This window comes from Lytechinus pictus, unplaced genomic scaffold (genome assembly GCF_037042905.1).
Source record: "Lytechinus pictus isolate F3 Inbred unplaced genomic scaffold, Lp3.0 scaffold_20, whole genome shotgun sequence".
NCBI lineage: Eukaryota > Metazoa > Echinodermata > Echinoidea > Temnopleuroida > Toxopneustidae > Lytechinus > Lytechinus pictus.
This window is the reverse complement of record NW_026974141.1, coordinates 13,299,799-13,318,827: the sequence shown is the minus strand read 5'-3', so window position 1 is coordinate 13,318,827 and position 19,029 is coordinate 13,299,799. Positions and strand designations below refer to the sequence as shown.

General features: G+C 35.6%; 1 protein-coding gene and 1 long non-coding RNA gene across 2 annotated transcripts; one reads left to right on the top strand and one right to left on the bottom strand.

Moving 5' to 3' along the window:
- Nucleotides 1–8,789: 8,789 nt before the first annotated feature.
- LOC135157859 (uncharacterized) lies at nt 8,790–10,854 on the bottom strand. Its single transcript, XR_010296781.1, has 3 exons — nt 10,749–10,854; nt 9,564–9,690; nt 8,790–9,077 (listed from the first exon to the last, which is right to left on the bottom strand). It is a non-coding gene; the product is annotated as an uncharacterized LOC135157859 (long non-coding RNA).
- Nucleotides 10,855–11,244: 390 nt separating this feature from the next.
- On the top strand, nt 11,245–18,266 carry LOC135157806 (V-type proton ATPase subunit E 1-like). The gene is made up of 4 exons (XM_064114745.1): nt 11,245–11,262; nt 12,933–13,027; nt 14,374–14,461; nt 15,899–18,266. Exons 1-4 carry the CDS (start codon nt 11,245–11,247, stop codon nt 15,959–15,961), a joined length of 264 nt encoding a protein of 87 aa, XP_063970815.1. The 3' UTR covers nt 15,962–18,266.
- Nucleotides 18,267–19,029: the final 763 nt, after the last annotated feature.

The window sequence follows — 19,029 nt, the reverse complement described above, 5'->3', positions numbered from 1 at the left end:
AAAAAAAAAAACATTCTGCGGCCTTTGGGTATCCACACAGACAATGTCATTGTACAGATATTTTTAAGAAGTGCCATACTGATACAGCAACGCTTTGATAATTGAATTGTCACACTGCTGATTTTATTTTCTGGGGGAGCAGCAAAATTATTTTTTGATGGAGATGTGTCCCTCAAACCCTGAAATGGGAGTTCAAGAGGGAAACATACATGAACATGTATTTGTTTTTAATATAGTTAGGAAATATGAGCAATATTTTGATAAACTAAAATATGAATCTATGCATTTTATTTATTGTAAATTACTGAGCCTGCAAATTCTTTTTGCTTTGGGCAAAAATATTACTTGGATGGGCGCTTCTATTGCTATTTCAATAGATTTGTTTGCTATTTTTTCCACCGTGTCCTTCTTCATTAAGTGCTGACAAATTTTTATATGTGAACATTGTAATTTTGCTCTGAGTAAATAAATGATAGGAAGTTAAATGTTATGTTATTACATATTGCAATTATTTTCTTTGTAATGACATTTAACTCTCTGTCCTTTTGTTTTATTGCTTTCCTAGTTTGGAATTTATTTTGTTGTAAAAGCAATCTTTTCTTTTTTTTTCTTTACAGATCACCTTCACATCTGGCTGGATGCCAAGTTCTTTTGATAGGAGACTCAATTGTGCGACACGCTGTTTTTAATGGACCCTTTTCTTCTGAAACTTTGTGCTTTCCAGGGGCTAATGTTACATCGTTAAGATCATCATTCGTCAAATCTTTCAGAATTACTTCAACTTTTCTACAAAGGCTGTTTTCATCCATATAGGAACAAACAATTTAGAACATAGTGTTTGGGAAAAGGATTCCAAAGCATTTCATAATTTGTATATTAGTGTTAGAGAGCAATTTCGGTGTGCAAAGATTATTAACTGTTTGGGATAAAGTACAGATTCCCATATACTATTATCCAGACATTGAATTATATGGCTTTGTTGTATCCAGGGATGATGGGGAAGTACATGTAGCATGCCAGTGGGACACAGATGAAAGTATTGAAAAGATTAAATCAAATGTTTTATATCTCACAAGGGGTTGTTCTTGTGCCAAGAGCAAATGTCATAACCGTTTATGTAAATGTAGAAAAGAGGGTAGATTTTGTGGGCCAGGTTGCCGCTGTAGACAGTGCCAAAATCTTACTGCTGTAGAGAAACTGGCAAGTGATAGCGACTCCAGTGAAGAAGATTCTGATATTGATCATTTTGATTATGATTCTGATTTTGATGAAGTTCCTTGTGATAAAACAAATATCGAAGGTACCATTGAAATCGACATTGATGGTGATTTATCTCTGTTTGAAGATTTGCAGGAAGACTGTTCAGATTATGAGTAGGCATTCTCTGTGTCATGTTCTTGTAGCCCTTTAAAATCATTCATCAGTCATTTAATCAGTCTATTATATGCCAGTATTCATTGGCTGCTGTGAGGGTGAAGTTTGTTACATTGAATCAATTCATGATAGCTATTACTTTTATATTATGTACATGTTTTTTTTAATGGTTATAATTTTTGTTTAAAGAACATTTATAAGAAGGCATGACAGGCAATGTGGAAATGTTGGTGAGCATTTACACATGTTTTTTATGCATGTGATACCTTTTTATTTGTATATCATTAAGTGTCTGCAACATTACACTATTTCCACATTATGCATAACAGAAGAAGTTGAACTATTTTTTTTTTTCACAAGTATGCACATTTTTCATATATATATTTAACGTACCTTGCCATGTTATGTTTATTCTTGCTTTTTACTGCAATACATATGAGTCAGTGTATGTATACGTTTCTTGCCAGTTCCATTGAGGTCTTGCAGGTCAATCATTTTGGTAGCTGAAATAATAGTTGTCGTAGTTGTATGAAACAAATGTGAAGTTTCTTACGACAATTGTGAGGCTTAAGCAGAATACATGATGGTTACATGTATTTTGTTAGATTGGCTAATTATTTCATTAGCAATATATAGAGGTGCAGTACATGTATTTCCTCTTGAACTTTGACGCAGCTTTTTTCAATATGTGTGTGATTTACAATATCCTATAAAACAGTTGTGTATATTATTATTATTATTTTGCCCTGTTGTTGCTTTGCTTTTGCTACTTATGATTATGTAAATGTGTAACTTTTTTTGCTTACATACATGTATTGAACCTTTTGTACAAGTTGTCATGATGGTGAGCATTGAACTACCCTTGTTCCTACTTTTACATGTACATTATATATATTTTCATGATCACCTCTTTATAAATTGTTTTTCCTTGTCATTTAGATAGTGCATTGTGGCAGTTTCTTGCAGGTCAATCATTTTGGCAACTCAGATAATAGTTTTTGTAGTTACATGTATATGAAACAAATGATAAGTTTCTTACAGCAATTGTGAGGCTTAAGCTAAATACATGATGGTTACATGTATTTTGTTAGATTGGCTAATTATTTCATTAGCAATATATAGAGGTGCAGTACATGTATTTCCTCTTGAACTTTGACGCAGCTTTTTCAATATGTTTGTGATTTACAATATCCTATAAAACAGTTGTGTATATTATTTTACCCTGCTGTTGCTGTTCCTACTTATGATTATGTAAATGTGTAAATTTTTTGTTTATGTAAATGTGTTAATTTTTTGTTTATATGTTGAAGCACTTGTACAAGTTGTCATGATGGTGAGCATTGAACTACCCTTGTTCCTACTTTTACATGTACATTATGTATATTTTCATGATCACCTTTTTATAAATTGTTTTTTCCTTGCCATTTAGAGAGTGCATAGTGGCAGTTTTAACATCTCATACACATGTTAACAATGGGGACATTATTACAGTTGGTGATACGTATATTGACCCCAGTAATTCCATATATTGTAATATGTATTACCTAGATATACATGTATGTAAACGTATGGCTGAATTATTTCTTTTATGAGGCAGTTTTGATGGCACTGACTTCTGTATACAAAGATTATTTCACTTGTTTCCTGTCATGACTACCAAAGTAATTTCACTGATGACGGGCTTTCCTAAACAATACATTCCTTGTTTATAAAATTGTTTTAACTCATATTTACCTCAACTACTGTCTGCTTGCCAAAGACATTCAGGGAGCATTAGATGTAAAACTGCCTTTATCTTTATTAACATGTTTGATTGTAAAACATAAACAGTATTCACTTATACTCTCTTCATGGACTTGCCTTGAATGATATTAGGTGCCAAAGTTTTTTGCTTGTATTTATATGTTTTGTAAACATGAGTTTCAAGAGTTTGATGTTGGAAATAAACTCTTTTTTTCTTGTTAAAATTGATCAGATATTGAACATGCTTTCAATTTTTTTCTTTAGGAATATCCATTTACTATGAGCTAGATTTTGAATTCATGCATTGTATTGCACTGGAGATCTGAATATGAGAATATAGAAGAATAAATGAAGAAAGAAATAGAAAAAAATCAAGATTTAAAGAAAAAGAAGAGAATATGTGTATGAGCTTAAGTTACAGTTACACAACTGTTTAAACACGTTTCTGTGCATGACAAAAAGAAAAGATGTGTTCGATTAGAAAGTCGGCTGGATGTGTGAGGAAAATATTACATGTAATATCAAGAGAGAGAGAGACAGACAGAGCAACACTAATAGAGAGGGAGAGACATGGGTGTTTCCCACGGAGAAAGGTGTTTGAAAATGAATAAAAAAACACAGTAGTGGGACAAGATTTGTGAATATGAGGAATTGAAAATTTAGGAAGACGAGATCTGTTGAACAAATGATATCCAAGTATCCCACTGCACGATGGAATGTAATTGTTCAGAGAAAAGGGTGGATAATGAATCGTGATAAATAGAAATATACATCGCACCCAGGTGTGGAACCAGGGGGGGACACGTGCCCCCCCCCCCCCCCTTGAGAGTATTGAGAGCAACTTGTCTATTTTTTTTAAATGTAAACATACCGTAAATACACAAGTGTCCCCCCTTAGAGTGGCAGCAAATATTTTAAATGGGATTATGTGGTTCCTTTACAAGTGAGCCCCCCCCCCTTTTTTGGGGGGGGGGGTTGTTAATTTCAAATGTGGCAAAATGTCAGTCATTTTTGGAGGGAAAACTTTTGCTTGTCAATATTTCCTACAAAATATTTGCCCCCTCCCCTTTTGGAAAATCCTGGATCTGGCCCTGATCACACCCCCCCCCCAAATAAATAAATAAATAAACAGAGATACTAGTGAATAAAACAAAATCAACTAATGGGAGAAAGAAAATTGATAAAATGGATTGATAATGATTTAGAACAGTTAAACAAAACACATGAATTATGGAGGGTGTCTTTGCATTTTTGTATTTTTTATGCTTTTCTAAACTTCCAAGCATGTTGACATTTATTAATTGTTCTATCCATTCTTGTTTGTTTCTGAAAACGGGATGTGTGCATGTATGTAATTCTTTTCAACAAATCTTGGCAACAAAACCGGCCGGGGGGGGGGCAGCATCAATACGTTAACTAAGTACATACCGGTACATGTAATTCAGAAAACGCAGAATTGCATACATGGGACTGAGTTTATTGATAAAACACAAATACGACTCTACTCACTTAGAATGGCTATAATAATGAATGCAGAGATATAAGGAAATATCCCATAAAATTTCTTGCATTCTTGTCAGTCTTCTATATTGAAAAATCTATCAAAAACAATTTTACGTCTATAAACTTTGTATAAAAGAACAAATACTCTATGAAAGTAGACGACGTTGTTGTTCGGGGTTTCGCTTCGAAAGTCGATGTGTAGAAAGGTCATGACCTGCGATCACGCGTTGAATCCATGGAATGCGTTGACCAATCAGATTGCTCTATTTACGTAACTCGTTTGAAGCTCGTTTTGGACAGGCCCTCATAATGACTTGGCGGTATGTTTCCCTGGTTCCTGACTCTCCTCATTAATGAAAAACCATGAATTATGTCTCATTTTAAAGAGTGATAATTCAGCTTTACAACTGTTATTAAATTTGAAGGACGCAAGAATTATGAAATGGTATTATACGTCGTTAAAGCTGAATGATTTGAATTTTTCCGGGGGCAAAGTTCTAGGGCAGTTTACCTTACTAAGTTAATGAAATATGTCGATAATTATGGTATATATCGAATCCTTGATTCTTCCCCTTTCTATCGATATAATGTTTATGGTTTAAAACAGTAAATTAACCCGGTAAAACGCAGAGAAACTAGACCCTTGCGTTCCTCATTACGTATTCATGAACCGAGCGGTCACGAATACGAGCTGAATAAATACGTGCGAATTAGCTCGCGCGGCGGAGTGACTGTAGGGTAACAGGGGGGTGAAACTCCGCTTCTGCATCCGGTCAGAATTGGGGAAAATTTTGGAGGGTCAAAAGTGCACACTGCTCCCATTTTTCGTATACAACCCTATGGACACCGCCACTGTTTTGGTACACCAGCGAAATGAAGGCGTGGTCACGGAACGTCCTTCGCGCATAGCGTAAAAATATGTAAATTAGTATTTTGTCACTAATTAGCATAATGCGCGACCTGATTAATATCGTTGGTGTCTGTCAGTGATTATATCATGTCAGATCATTCGTTTTTTTCCTCCTCAGAGTTTTATTATTCATCTATTTTAATGATCTATTTGTTATTGCTTGTTACGATTATTACTGCATCTTTGCTTTGTTTTAGCTGCAAATGGCCAGGATCTTTGCTAAAAAATATTACAGAGGAGTTCCCAAAGAAAATGTTGCCATATACGATGACATCTCTTTAGGTTTCTGGAGCCCTTTTTTCTTTTTATTGCAGAAAACGAAATGAACCTTTTTTCACAATATAAACAAAGATAATAACAAATCAAATTCTTGTCCATAATTGTAGTCTCCAATATAAGTCCTATTATGAGTAGTAGTCCTCGGAGCACTTAATTTTAAATGGCGACTTCTATGTCAAACATCAATAATCATGACCTAGGTATATACCATATTTTAGGGGGGAGTGGGTTCTCAAAATTAAATAGGCAAGAGAGCAAACCGATCATAGGCTATTTCTTTTTTATTTTCAACTGAAAATGAATCTGGTGTAATTTTCATATGGAAAGAAAAATACATTTTATATGTAGGTTTAAAAAATTTGGAGAAATAATTAGCCCCCCCCCCCCCCCCGTTATGAACAGTAAGGTCTTATAATTGCTTCTTTCAAAACAAACTGAACTTTCACCCCCCCCCCCCCATCTCTCTCTCTTTCTGTCTGTCTCTCTCTCTCAGAAACTGACATAACTATATGCATACAAGCAAATAATTATCTTGTCATTTTACTTTCTTTCTCACTCTTATCCTTATTTTTCTTGAATAATATCTTTATTGACTGCTGTTTGATCTCATGTAACAGTGGCATCATCACATTTCAGTACAGAGCAACATCTTGTGCCATTTGTGCATAACAGTTCAGAAGCAATATATCATCACACTTAATTGATAAATGAAAATTACCAAGATAAAAAAATTCAATCAAAGTTAACTTGTTTATTAAGGAATCCATTTTCTAAAACATTGACATTAACATAAAAATAATAATTAGCGTCTACCAAGCAAAATGAAGGCAATGCATAGCTAAAAATGGCTGTTACTGGGTAGGGGTAGTATGGGGTGGGTATATAAATGTACAAAAATAGTATTAAGTACATTTTTCTACATTGTACAATGTTTGTTAAAATTTCATTCAAAGGATCTCGATGAGCCTATAGTTCATATTCCATAAAAGAGCATAAAAATCTTTGATATTCGTTTATTTTTTTCCACAAAAGTTTGTCACTCAAAAAAATTGGTAAATTCCTTTCAAATTTGCTGACAAGAAATAGTCTACTGATGTGAGAGCACTCCTCATAAGGGGGGGGGGGGACACAATGCCAGAATCTACCTAAAGAGTGCCTTCCCCAATCAATACATTAGCGAATCATTAACAAAATTTGATTTGTCTACTGTCACTGTGGTTAGAATTCAATCTATTTTTGAAATACAGTCTATTTATAAATTATTGCAGTGGTAACCCATTTCACATTTTTTAAAATGAAGATAACAATAAATGCAACTTAATAACCCTACATAATTTATGAAGACTTGCAGTGGCGTACCGTGGGTCACGGAATTGGGGGGCACCAGCAAACATTTTGAGTCCCTTAGTGAGCGCGCAAAGCGCGCTCAGTTGCCAGGTATATTGACCTAATAGAGACATTTTTAAAGACAGTGCCATTAAACAGATATGTATCTCACTGGTCAAATAATTATATTCAGACCTAAAAAGGGACATTCTAATCAATTTTTTAATCATGATACGTATCTGTCTTGCTAAACAATGCGAGCGCGAAGTGCGAGCTGAAATTTTTGTATATATTGAGCCCAAACAGGGAGATTTTAAGGACTATATTTTAGGAATCCATTAAGAGTATACATATTTCACCATATATAGTCATCTAATGCGAGTGCCAAGCGCTTGCTGATTTTGTTAGAATTACATCTAAACACATGAAGCACTTGCAGTCATTTTAATCATGATTATTAACATACGCATCTCACTAATTAGATATTGCGTGCGCAAAGTGCGAGCTGAAAATTTAGGAAATTCAGACCTGAAGAGAGGCATTTTAAGGCTTGTTTGTAGAAATTCACGAAGATCATACGTATTTCACTAACCATGATGCGAGCGCGAAGCGCGACCTGAAAATGTTTGATATTCAGATCAGAAAAGGGGACATTTTAAGAACTGAAGCCAAGACATATCTCACCAATCCACTAATGCGAACGTAAGCACGGACAGGAAATATTTTATATTAAGACCTTAAAATGGGGCAATCACTTTAAAGTAGTCATGAAAAAGAAGCATACTATTTTACATAAAACAATAACTCGAAGTGCGATGAAATATATTTGGTACATATTGACTTGAAAACGGGAGGTTTTAGTACAACAGGTTTATATATCTTGTTAAACAGACAGTGCGCGCACCAGGAACAATGAACATAGGCCATGAGAAAATGATGTTTCATAAAGTTATGAAAAAATGTTTATGTAATATAACATAATTATAATATAACATTATAATGAACAATAATTTTTTCTTTCCCACTACGTTTCTCTACCTCTCCTTTTCCTCATTTTTTTTTTTTGTCAGCTGATTGGGGGGGGGGGGCACGTGCCCCCCATAGTTACTCCACTGAAGACTTGTAATCATGGTAACTTTGCCCCCAGCCTGTTTTAGGTAACATAAAAACCTTAATTTCTTGCTCAGCCCTTTTACCATAATTGTCATAATGACAAGACTGCAATAGTAATAACTTGTTTATGAAATAAGGTCCAGGAGTGATACTAACATTATTTCTTAATCTTCTGAGCACCTTTATTATCATTTAGCTATGCATAATTTTTATTTCAAAATACAATATTTTTTGTCTTACAACCCTAAGTATGTCACTAAAAGAAGACCTATTCTAATATTGAATAGGCCTTTAAACTGGAAAATAATATTTACTTTCATAAAAACTACTAAGAACTAGTAGAAGTACAAAATATCAATAAAAGGTGATACATTTGCCCGTTGGAAAAATATTTCTTCCTTGTATTTTGTGTGAAATTTTGTACCAAAACTTGTATACTTCAATGTCATTGCCCGGTGATGAAGGAGCCGCGGAAGCGGGGGGGGGGGGGGGGGAGGGGAGGCGGGCTTCAGCCCCGACTTTTTTCCAAAACCATGTACAAAAACGTAAAAATTACGTACGATTGTGATTTTTTGCATGGTCATGCAGCCCCCACTTTGAAAACCGTTCCAAGGCCCCTGTGATGAACCTGAACTTGTACCGCACTCTTTTCTACAGATGTGTAGTTCAAGTAACATTCAATGCTTTATTAATATATTTATTTCAAATTAATTCATTTTTAATGTGTTATTGCAATAAAGTAACTACTTTTTATTAACTTGGCCTTCATATCTCTTCTTGGCACTTATGTTGTGATACCAGTACTTGGACAGCTTGGGAAGTGGGAAACCTGCATGGTAAAAGAGAGAAAAGAACAAAATAAGCTGTAAATTATTCTTACTCATCTAGTCCAGTTTATTATATAAAAAAATGTAAACTCTATTTTATACTCTTCAGTGATAAAACAATCCAGATAAATTCATATAGCAATATAACTATCTACAGTATGTTTTGAAAATAAAGAGTGCAAATTTTGTGATAACTGTTAATATCTTGGTTTTTTATGCAAATGCATGTACATGTATAGACAGGAGATATGGATAAATAGTATGCAGTGTTAAAAATGGAAATACTGGTAAACCTGAATTCAAACAAATATTAACTCACAATGGAACTTTAACATTACATGATATCGCATCATGTTTCAGCACAATTGGCCATAGCCCACCCCCTCCCAAAAAAGGGGGAATATTTATTTATTATTTTTTTTTTTTTGGGGGGGGGGGGGGTGATGAGCTTAGATACAGCCTGTATATTATCAAAACAGTAAGCATACCTTGCAATTTTTCCATTCAGATATCCTGTTCCTCATTAGATTGTAACTAACACTTGCTGATCGGCATGGTTCTCAATTTTGTACTTCTGACTAGGTGTGAACTGCTAAGAACTTGGTCCCATTGGATCTGCAATTGACAATTTAAATTTGAGAGTTTTAGAGATAAATAAATTACTCTTCTTAAACAATATTTTTGAAATTTCTAGCTGCCCATATCCCAGGTCTATGTATGAATATTCCAAACTAGAACAAAAAAGTTATCTGGACCCGAAACTTCATTCTCTATCACATAGAGGCATAGGCCTACCTCACTCTGATTATAAAAGTAAAATGATTCCAACCACATATTTCTACAGCTGTATATAGCTGAATCTGGTCTATGCTGGGCCTGTATAACTTAAGAATCACATCACAATTGAATGAAGTAAACACTAAGAACGTTTTCAAATTACCACCCCAGGCCAGGCCCAGGGTATCCTGTTCAAATAGACTTGATTTAGGTCAAGGGTAGGCTACGCCATTTCATTCAAATCTAAGACTAAGTAACACTTTACACTAATAACAGACACTTAATGCCAAGTCAATCGTATTTCAACACTGATTATTCTGAAGTAAAACGTTCCTGAATAAAAGAAAATGCTGAGAATACTTATTCATATGAAGATGAAATAGCGGGGACGGACTAGGCCTAAACTTCAACTTTCAAGCTTGAAGTTTGGGCCTAGTCCGTCCCCGCTATTTTCATACCCCATGACTACATCGACAATCTCGCTAGCCGGCTAGCACCGGCGATATCAAAGGCCGGATCCCGCTCTGACCATATCCCTACATTGACCTAAATTTGAATTGGCCTAAAATCGACAGTTTGTCGTTACTAAAAAACAGGAGGTCGGAAACAAGTCCACATCTACCCCTGATAATTGTCTAATCACAATAAAACTGAAATACAGGTTTACTTTGGACCTACATGAAGCATTCCGATGAATGTCTAGATCTACGACAAACTATAGACCCCTAGATATAGTATTTTTGAGAAACTTAATGATCACACTTATTTGGAAGTCAGGCAAAAGAAATATTGAAATTGAGGTTTACATAGTGCGTAATACAGGATGAGCCCCGAACCCCGGCAAACACATTACAATTTGCAAGTGAGACCAAAACATGAAAATGAGCGTAACTTACTTTTATTCCTATGGAATGTCATTAGAATAGTATTGATGTTCCCTCCATGATTTTCCGCTCCAATGAAGTTCACTCAGAAACCATGATTTCGAACATCAATTCTATAAACAGATAATTAGTCTAGCTATTTCGTTTAAAAAAAAAAAATTCGCAGAGTCCAAAAGAACGACACTTCGCACAGATATCGTAGGGAATTGTGGGACGGAAAAAAATGTTTAATGCATGAGTACATGAATAAAACATTAGCGTTTAATCCAATCATACAAGTGCATTATGCGTATTTTGACGTCATTCTCATGAATAAAACATTGACCCTCCAAAATCATCCTTCAAATTGTCCGCCGGCAGCCATGTTGGCTATGTACAAAACCTATGGGAAATAAAAACGCGCGGAAAGAGTTCCCTCTCTAGCTCCCTTCGGGAGCTTACGTATACGTAAGATCGTATCTCTGTGTAGGGTAATTCCCAAATGTAGTAAGAGAAGAGTCCATTTGTAATGGAGGGGGATTTGGAGGTTTGAGGGAAATTATTATTCCATTTGCAAAATTTTACAAAAATACTCATCATATATATTAAAGATTGAATCATCAAAAGATATTTTTCATATACTTTAAAATTAATTGTTGTGATAAAGAAATGAAATTTTGAGGCTATTTTCTTGAATTGATTAATATCAATTCCCTTCGGATAACGGTACTGTCTGGTTAATTTTCATCAACTTGAATCGTATCAAACAAATACGATGAATTCGGCTTTGAAAAGACCTGGAAAGCTCTTCATTGTCCCTTGAAGTAATAATTCTGGGTGATATTCAACATTTATTGATAGTTTCACATGATTTATACTAGAGAGATGTCCTACTGCCTTTGGAATTCATTAAAAAAGTCGGCACTTTAGCATTCAGTTTAGCAGGAATGGGAAGATTTCTTCCCCGGTTCTGGCGGCCTAGATGTCTGCTCTATAGTGCCGTCACTGCTGGGGATGATTGAGTGTGCGTGCAGTGTGATTGAGGCTGAGCTGTGCACATCGTGAAGTGATTTACGATGGGACTTTTGTGGAATGATTTCAACTTCTTATCTATAGATCTATTTGAATTTTAGATTAGATTGATTTATGAATAGTTTTTCTATATTTGTGGAATGTTACATGTACACTTCCATTTTATGACACTTTAATTTTAAAGGGTACTGTTTGGCAAAAACAATGTTACTTGGGAAGAGAAGTCTGAATTGATGTCAACTTTTTTTTATATATTTCTCTTAGTCTACAATTTGGTAGTTTTGTCAGGAAACTCAACATAAAACAATTAATTATTTTAGAAGTGGAATGGAAGCCCCAGAAAAATGGGGCCCTAAAAATGTTCACCAGAACTGATTTTGGTGCCCCTGAAAGAATTTTTTCTCGACAGATCTTCACTTTGATAAGTGCCGGAGTAGGTTGCACTACAAAATGAAAGGCCTACTTGTCATTTTTAGAAAAATTTGCCTAGGTGCCCATTTGACTAGAATAAAAGTGGCCTTCATGTCCTATAGAATGGCCTTGATACCCCTTGAAATTTTGGGGCATCCAAGGCCACTTTGCCGGTTGCCCCAAGCTGAAAGTGCCCATTTGAAAATGGCCTTGCCCCTCTCAATTCTTAATTCAAGCCCTGCTACTGACTTAATTAAAATAAGGGTCCAATTTGTAACGCTCCGTTACTTAGCCCAGACTAGGCCTAGAGATTAACTTTTTTTAAATTGTTCACTGCATACATACTTTTTGCATTGGATGTTTGTCGCATGTCGTTTTAAGGTTCGTTTTAACACATTCCTTTTTTTTGTTGGAAATTCCTTTTTTTGGCCATAATGATTCCTTTTTTTGTTTGTACAAGGTTGGCAGCTCTGCACTTAAATGCCTACGTGCACATGATATGTAATGTGTAGTTTGAAACCAATTTGGCCTTTACTCCAAAATAAATGCTTGCAAGTATTTAAAAAAATTGATATTAGTATTCTTAGACATTGTGAACCTCAAATAAAAAGATTATTTTCATTTATATTTTATGAAATGAAAAAAATGCATTTTATTACAAAATTGGATCGTAGAAAATTTGTTAGATGTGCAGTGGCCTGGTGTACTAAAGTTTTTGCAGATATTCTGCATTTACCTGCAAAAAAAGCATCTCCCTCCCTTTCTTTTTTCTAGGAGTGTGTACCCGATGCAGTAAAGGCTTACAGAGAAGCCAGTAAGAAAGAATGCAATGTCGTCATTGATCCAGAGAACTTCTTGTCCCCTGAACTGTAAGTAATATTCCTTTGAATTAGTATGATCCACCATTTATGGGTAAATTGCCAACTCGTCCACTCACTACATGGTCTACTTTCATTAGCGTACCTACGGGGGGGGGGGCAGAGGGGGCAGTATGCCCCCCTGACGAGCCACAACCCATGCAAAGGACGTATCCCTGCCCCCCCCCCCCCCCCCCCCCCCCCCCCCCCCCCCCCCTGACGAGCTTGAAGACCTTTTTTTTTTTTTTTTTTTTCTTGTCAAATTTTTTTCTGGTACGAAATCCTTCATTTGTGATTGAAGTCCTTTTTTTTTTGCTTGTCAATTTTTTTTCTGGTACGATATCCTTCATTTGTGATTGAAGACCTTTTTTTGGGGGGGGGGGGCTTGTCAAATTTGTTGGCGGACGGTTTTGCCCCCCCTGTGAAAAATCCCAGGTACGCCACTGTCTACTTTTATTTAGTCTAATGCCATTCCATCCATCAACATTTCGTCTAACAACCATTTGGTCCAATCATCACTTTGTCTAATCACCATTTCGTCTGATAACCAGTTGGTCTGATATGCATTTAATTTTCATTCATTTCGCCCCATTAACACTTAGTCCAATTAGACATAATGGTATATGGACTAAATGGCTATTGGACCAACTAACTGGTTATTAGACGAGTTGGCGATTGGACGAATTCGCATTAGACAAATTGGAAATAAATCCATATATGCCCATGCTTCAATTTCAATTCTAGAATTGTCTTTTTGCAAATTCCATTTCGCACTGTTGATCTCACTGACAGCTCAGGGACGCATAACACAAAGCTTCGCAATGAATAGCGAAATACGAAAGAACCCTTCTGATTGGTTCCTACTCGGCACTTTGAACCAAATGCATGTGAACCATTGATCTTGATTGGTCAATCGATTTTAGCGATTGATCACTGATGTTTGTGTTACGGACCCCTGGGGCCTGTTTCATGGAGTTACAACTTTGGTAACTACCATTATTGTAGTTACCATCAAAACCTTGACAGTGATTGGCTGCAAAGCCCCGTTACCATGGTAAATGTAGTTATAGATATTCGATTACATGTGTTTTTTTGTTTTACTTAGTTTCAATTTGACTTCAAATGATTGCATGTTTTGTAAAATTTCCATTTGAATAACCTGAAAGACATCATGTTACATAAAATGGAAAGAAAGTATTTTGCAAACATAAGGTGTGGGTAGGATCAGGAAATGCTGAAGTTGTAGTGTTGGACAAACTGTGATACGACTGATAATGATGCAACAGACCAACAGCATTCTCTCACAATGAAATAAGTAATTGCGAATCAGTGATTGTTCCTATCTCTGTGTTACATAGGAGTGGTGGTATAGAGCTATATACACCCAGCGGTACTATCAAAGTTGAAAACACCCTTGAGAAGAGACTAGCACTTACTAGTAATCAGGTAAGTTGACCCTATTTTTTTTCAATCATGTTTTGTGGATTTTGAAACGTCCTATCTACAATCCAGGTTTGCAACATAAAAGTAACACTCTTGGCAAAATTTGTAATTTCCAATTGAAATTACTGTTGCATAATGTTCATTTAATCATTAATGTTTATGTCACAGATCATGAATATGATTTTAGGAAAGCTCTCATTTACACATTTACGAATCTAAAATAACTTTGAGGACATGTTTTACATACATAATGCTGCATACTGGGTAGTGCTGTTAGCCGCAATACAATGGAACACGAGGGCCATGGAAATTCTTTAAAGGGGGAGCGAACTGTGTGTTTTCTCTCATTGACTGTGTATTTTAATTGGCTAGTCTTAAAATAATTACCAATTGAGATCAGTATTTGTAATACAGAGGCTGAATAAGTGTATGATTTCATTTGTGTTGAGAAAATAAAAATGTGTTTGAGAGGAAAGGTACATGTTTTGCTTCTTTATAACATTAATTTTTATATGAATGTACTGAGCTCCGAATCAGTGTTATCATTCAAGTGTGCCTGTGTCACAAGACTACACTGCTCAGAATATTGCATTATGGGCCATGAACCTGGCCAGATATGAGGACTTGAGGTGGGGCTATTAAAGAGAAATGCCAGTAGTTGCAGTAAACACTGATTTCATGAGAAAGTCTGTAAACCAGGCTTAATTGTCAGTATATCATCGAGGATCTAGATCTGGTACAGTTACATAAACTGAACTTTGTGAAATCTTGAAATCTACGTTGAAAAATGTTCACACTGAAGATCACCAACACAGATAAGCGCACGTGGGACAGTGTATTATTATTGCCTTGAATGTCGGCCCGACGCTTGACCCGAATCGTGTGCTTATTTGCTGATTTCTCAGCATTTACACAATTTCTTCCAGAATTCTTTGGCACATATGTTTTATTTATACAAACAGACACTTTGGTGGTCATTTCATTGGATTCTGTACGAACTCATTTTGATATCGTTTCCACAACTAGCATTTACCTTTAAGGTTGCCGGCTCATTTGCCCCTTTAAATACACTCCCGTGTGCATTTGTATATTTATATTTGTGTGGGCATCATGGTGTTGTGGTTAAGACTCTCGTCTTTCAATCTGAGGGACTTGGGTTCGATTCCCAGCCATGGCGTGTTTTCCTTCAGCAAGAAATTCACCTCCTTTGTGCTGCACTCAGCCCACGTGAGGTAAATGGGTACTGGCAGGGAGTAATTCCTCAAAAAAGCTGTGAGCACCGGACTTGTTGGACTAGCTTAGGCGGTGTAATATAGAAGCGCCTTGAGCACCTAACAAGGTGGATATATGCGCTATATAAATCCTATATAATCTTTATTATATTTCTGGCCCGTCTCGGGTATTATATGATGTTTTTGTTTATTTTTATTATCTTTACAGATGCTCCCCGAGATAAGGAACAAACTCTTTGGTGCAAACATCAACAGAAAATTCTTAGATTAAATCTTCGAATCATCCTTCAAGTATATTATATTGCTATCAGTTCAGAAATTATATTATATATGGTAATCTATTCTTGTCTGTCTCTAAGTGTAGGTGGTAGGTTTAATGTCAGAAACTTCTTAGCCCAGATTCACAAAGGAGGTCAAACTCCTTCCTGGTTTAAACTCCAACTAGGGTATTAATTATGTTTGCCCTAAATACGTTCCAGATATATTTCTAGTGCACCCATGGGTAATAAACGTGTATTCATGTTTGTTTGGTTACATGACATGCTCCTGTCTTGATATCTCAGAGGGCATAGGGTTAGAGTTAGGATTGTAATAGAGTTTTTGGTTTAGAATAGTGTAAAGATAAGGATTAGGGATTATTTAGCTCTTGGAGGTTAGATTTTATGTTTGGCTTAAAATGCATATTTTCCTTCAGAGTAATCGTCGCCGGAGCAAATGTCATGGAACCGTTCATTTTAATGCACTAGAAATACCTAGAAAGGGCTTGGAACCCCATCTATTGTCCAGACATCTCTTGTGAATCTGGGCCGTAATGTTAATGTTGGTCATACTGTGTTGAGAAGTAGTACCAAGTACTTTAAAATGTACAGTTTCTCTCATATGAGTTGGTTTTGGGTATGAGTCAGTTTGCAAAGCGAGCAGTTCAAGGCCATGTAATGCAGAGCGTAGCGATTGATTATACATTTGATTTGCACAACAGGGCCCCGTCTTACAAAGAGTTACGATTGATCCGATCAACCTCAACTGTATGGAAATCCATCAGTGTCATAATTTTTTTTATACAGGAAATTTGCAAATGTCCTTTGTAAACAAAGGCGAACACAACAAAAATTGTCAAGAAAACAATGTATGAGTATACATCATATCTAGAAAAAAAATTTGAACAAACATGCATTTTAGATGTGGGCGTTGCTGGCTTTCCATAGTTGGGGTTGATCAGATCAATCGCAACTCTTTGTAAGACGGGGCTATAACTGATCGCATTGATGATTATGTGCAGTCAGTCACAAAAATCGGCCATACATGTATGGTCAATCACAGAGCTTCAAGACGTAGTCTAGAAGACCATCAACTCTTATATTTAGAACTGCTTATTGTCCCTTTGCCCAATGTTGGTTTTATAAAGCTGGATTTCTTGTTCTGGATTGAGTGTTTTCATTGTAAGAACCCAAGTTTTAAGCTTCACACTTAATCTGATGAAGGATCTGCTTTCATTTAAGTAGATCCCATTGATGGAGAAAATGGAAAAAATCCATTGGTAGAATTGTAGCCAATTCATGGCTTGCCATAGGTATATTCCAGTCTTCATCTCTGTGAAAGCTCCCCCCCCCCCCATAATGGGCAAAATGTTCACGCTGTGTGTATCACATTGTGTATATCAATTGTGTCAGTATTGGTATCGAAGGTATGGTATTAAATAGAATTAAATTATGTATAAAAAATTGCAATAATAGTACTCTTTGTTTTAAATAGTGAATTTTGTACAAATGTGAACATCGTACATGAGAATCTAAATTATCAGTTGTTATGTTATTCAACAGCTTTAGAAGAGCTAAATTCATGTGTTGGAAGCTCCTTGGTGATAGTTACCCTATAAAATGTAAGCAATAAATCTGATTCCGGAGAGACTACAGACTGCCTGTGGAGCAACCGCCATGTTTGACTTCAGATATTTTCTAATTTTCAAGTATAATTTTGTGGCTGTGTTTCGTATGAATAATCCCCATCCAAACAGGGTTACTTGTAAGAAAACTACAACTAAAGAGAAAGCCAAGTGCGTATCGACAGTGACTTCTCCACAGCATCTGTTTGTAGTCTCGCCGCATCTTACATGTTACTTTATATTTAGTGTAACAGTAAAGACAATAGCTGCAGCCTACGCCTGCATTATACATACTGTTATATGCTTTGACAGGATAATTTATCACAGTATTATAATAATACAAAGCATAATAAAGATTTGTAAAAAGTTAACAAATAATTCATTTTTTACAAATCTGTGTTATTATGATTTGTCTGAGTAGCTTCAGACTCTCTTAGGATCTGCATTTTGTTTATGAATGCGAGTCAGCGCTTTCTTCCCCAGTTATGTACTGTAGCATAAGCATGTACACTTTATAGGTAAAGCTGTGATCTCCCCCTGGATATTGGTTGTGTGAGGTTCAACATTGCATATTGCATAAACATGGTATATGGTTGTGCCATAAACTTGTTCTGTGGATGTAAAGGTTATTGATAAATTATGGTGTTCAAATTTGTACAAGTTACATTCCTCATTAAATATGTAAAGTATATTATCTGATTTGTGTTGTTATCTGATTATCAGTGTGTCTTTTCATTAATTTAAAGGACAAGTCCACCCCAACAAAAATATGATTTTAATAGAAAGAGAAAATCAAACAAGAATAACACTGAAAATTTCATCAAAATTGGATCTGAAGTAAGAAAGTTATGACATTTTAAAGTTTTGCTAAATTTCACCAAACAGTTATATGCACATCATGGTCAGTATGCAAATGAGGGGACCGATGACATCACCCACTCACTATTTCTTTTGTATTTTATTATATGAAATACGAAATATTTGAATTTTCTCCTCAATGTCATGTGAGCAAAGTTTCATACCTCCTTTAACATGTGGGATTGCATTGTTTTAACATTTTGTGGTTCAAACAAGATGGTCATAATTGTCATATCCGTAAAAAATGAAATATTGTATAATTCAAACAATAAAAAACAAAAGAAATAGTGAGTCACATCATCAACTCTCATTTGCATATCACTGAGTTGTGCATATCACTGTTTTGTGAAAAATAAGCGACACTTTAAAATGTCATAACTTTCTTATTTTCCATCCGATTTTGATGAAGTTTTCAATTCAGGGAATACTTGCCATAGTATTGTTTTGTTTCCAATACTTGTTAAGGGTAGGGTTTCACACGCCAATACTTGTCAAGGGGTGCATTTTCAGAATATGGAAAACACTTGTTTAGGGTGCTTTTCGAGACCCCCTGGTCGCGCATGGTATCCACTCGTCAATAGAAGTGCCCCCCCCCCCCC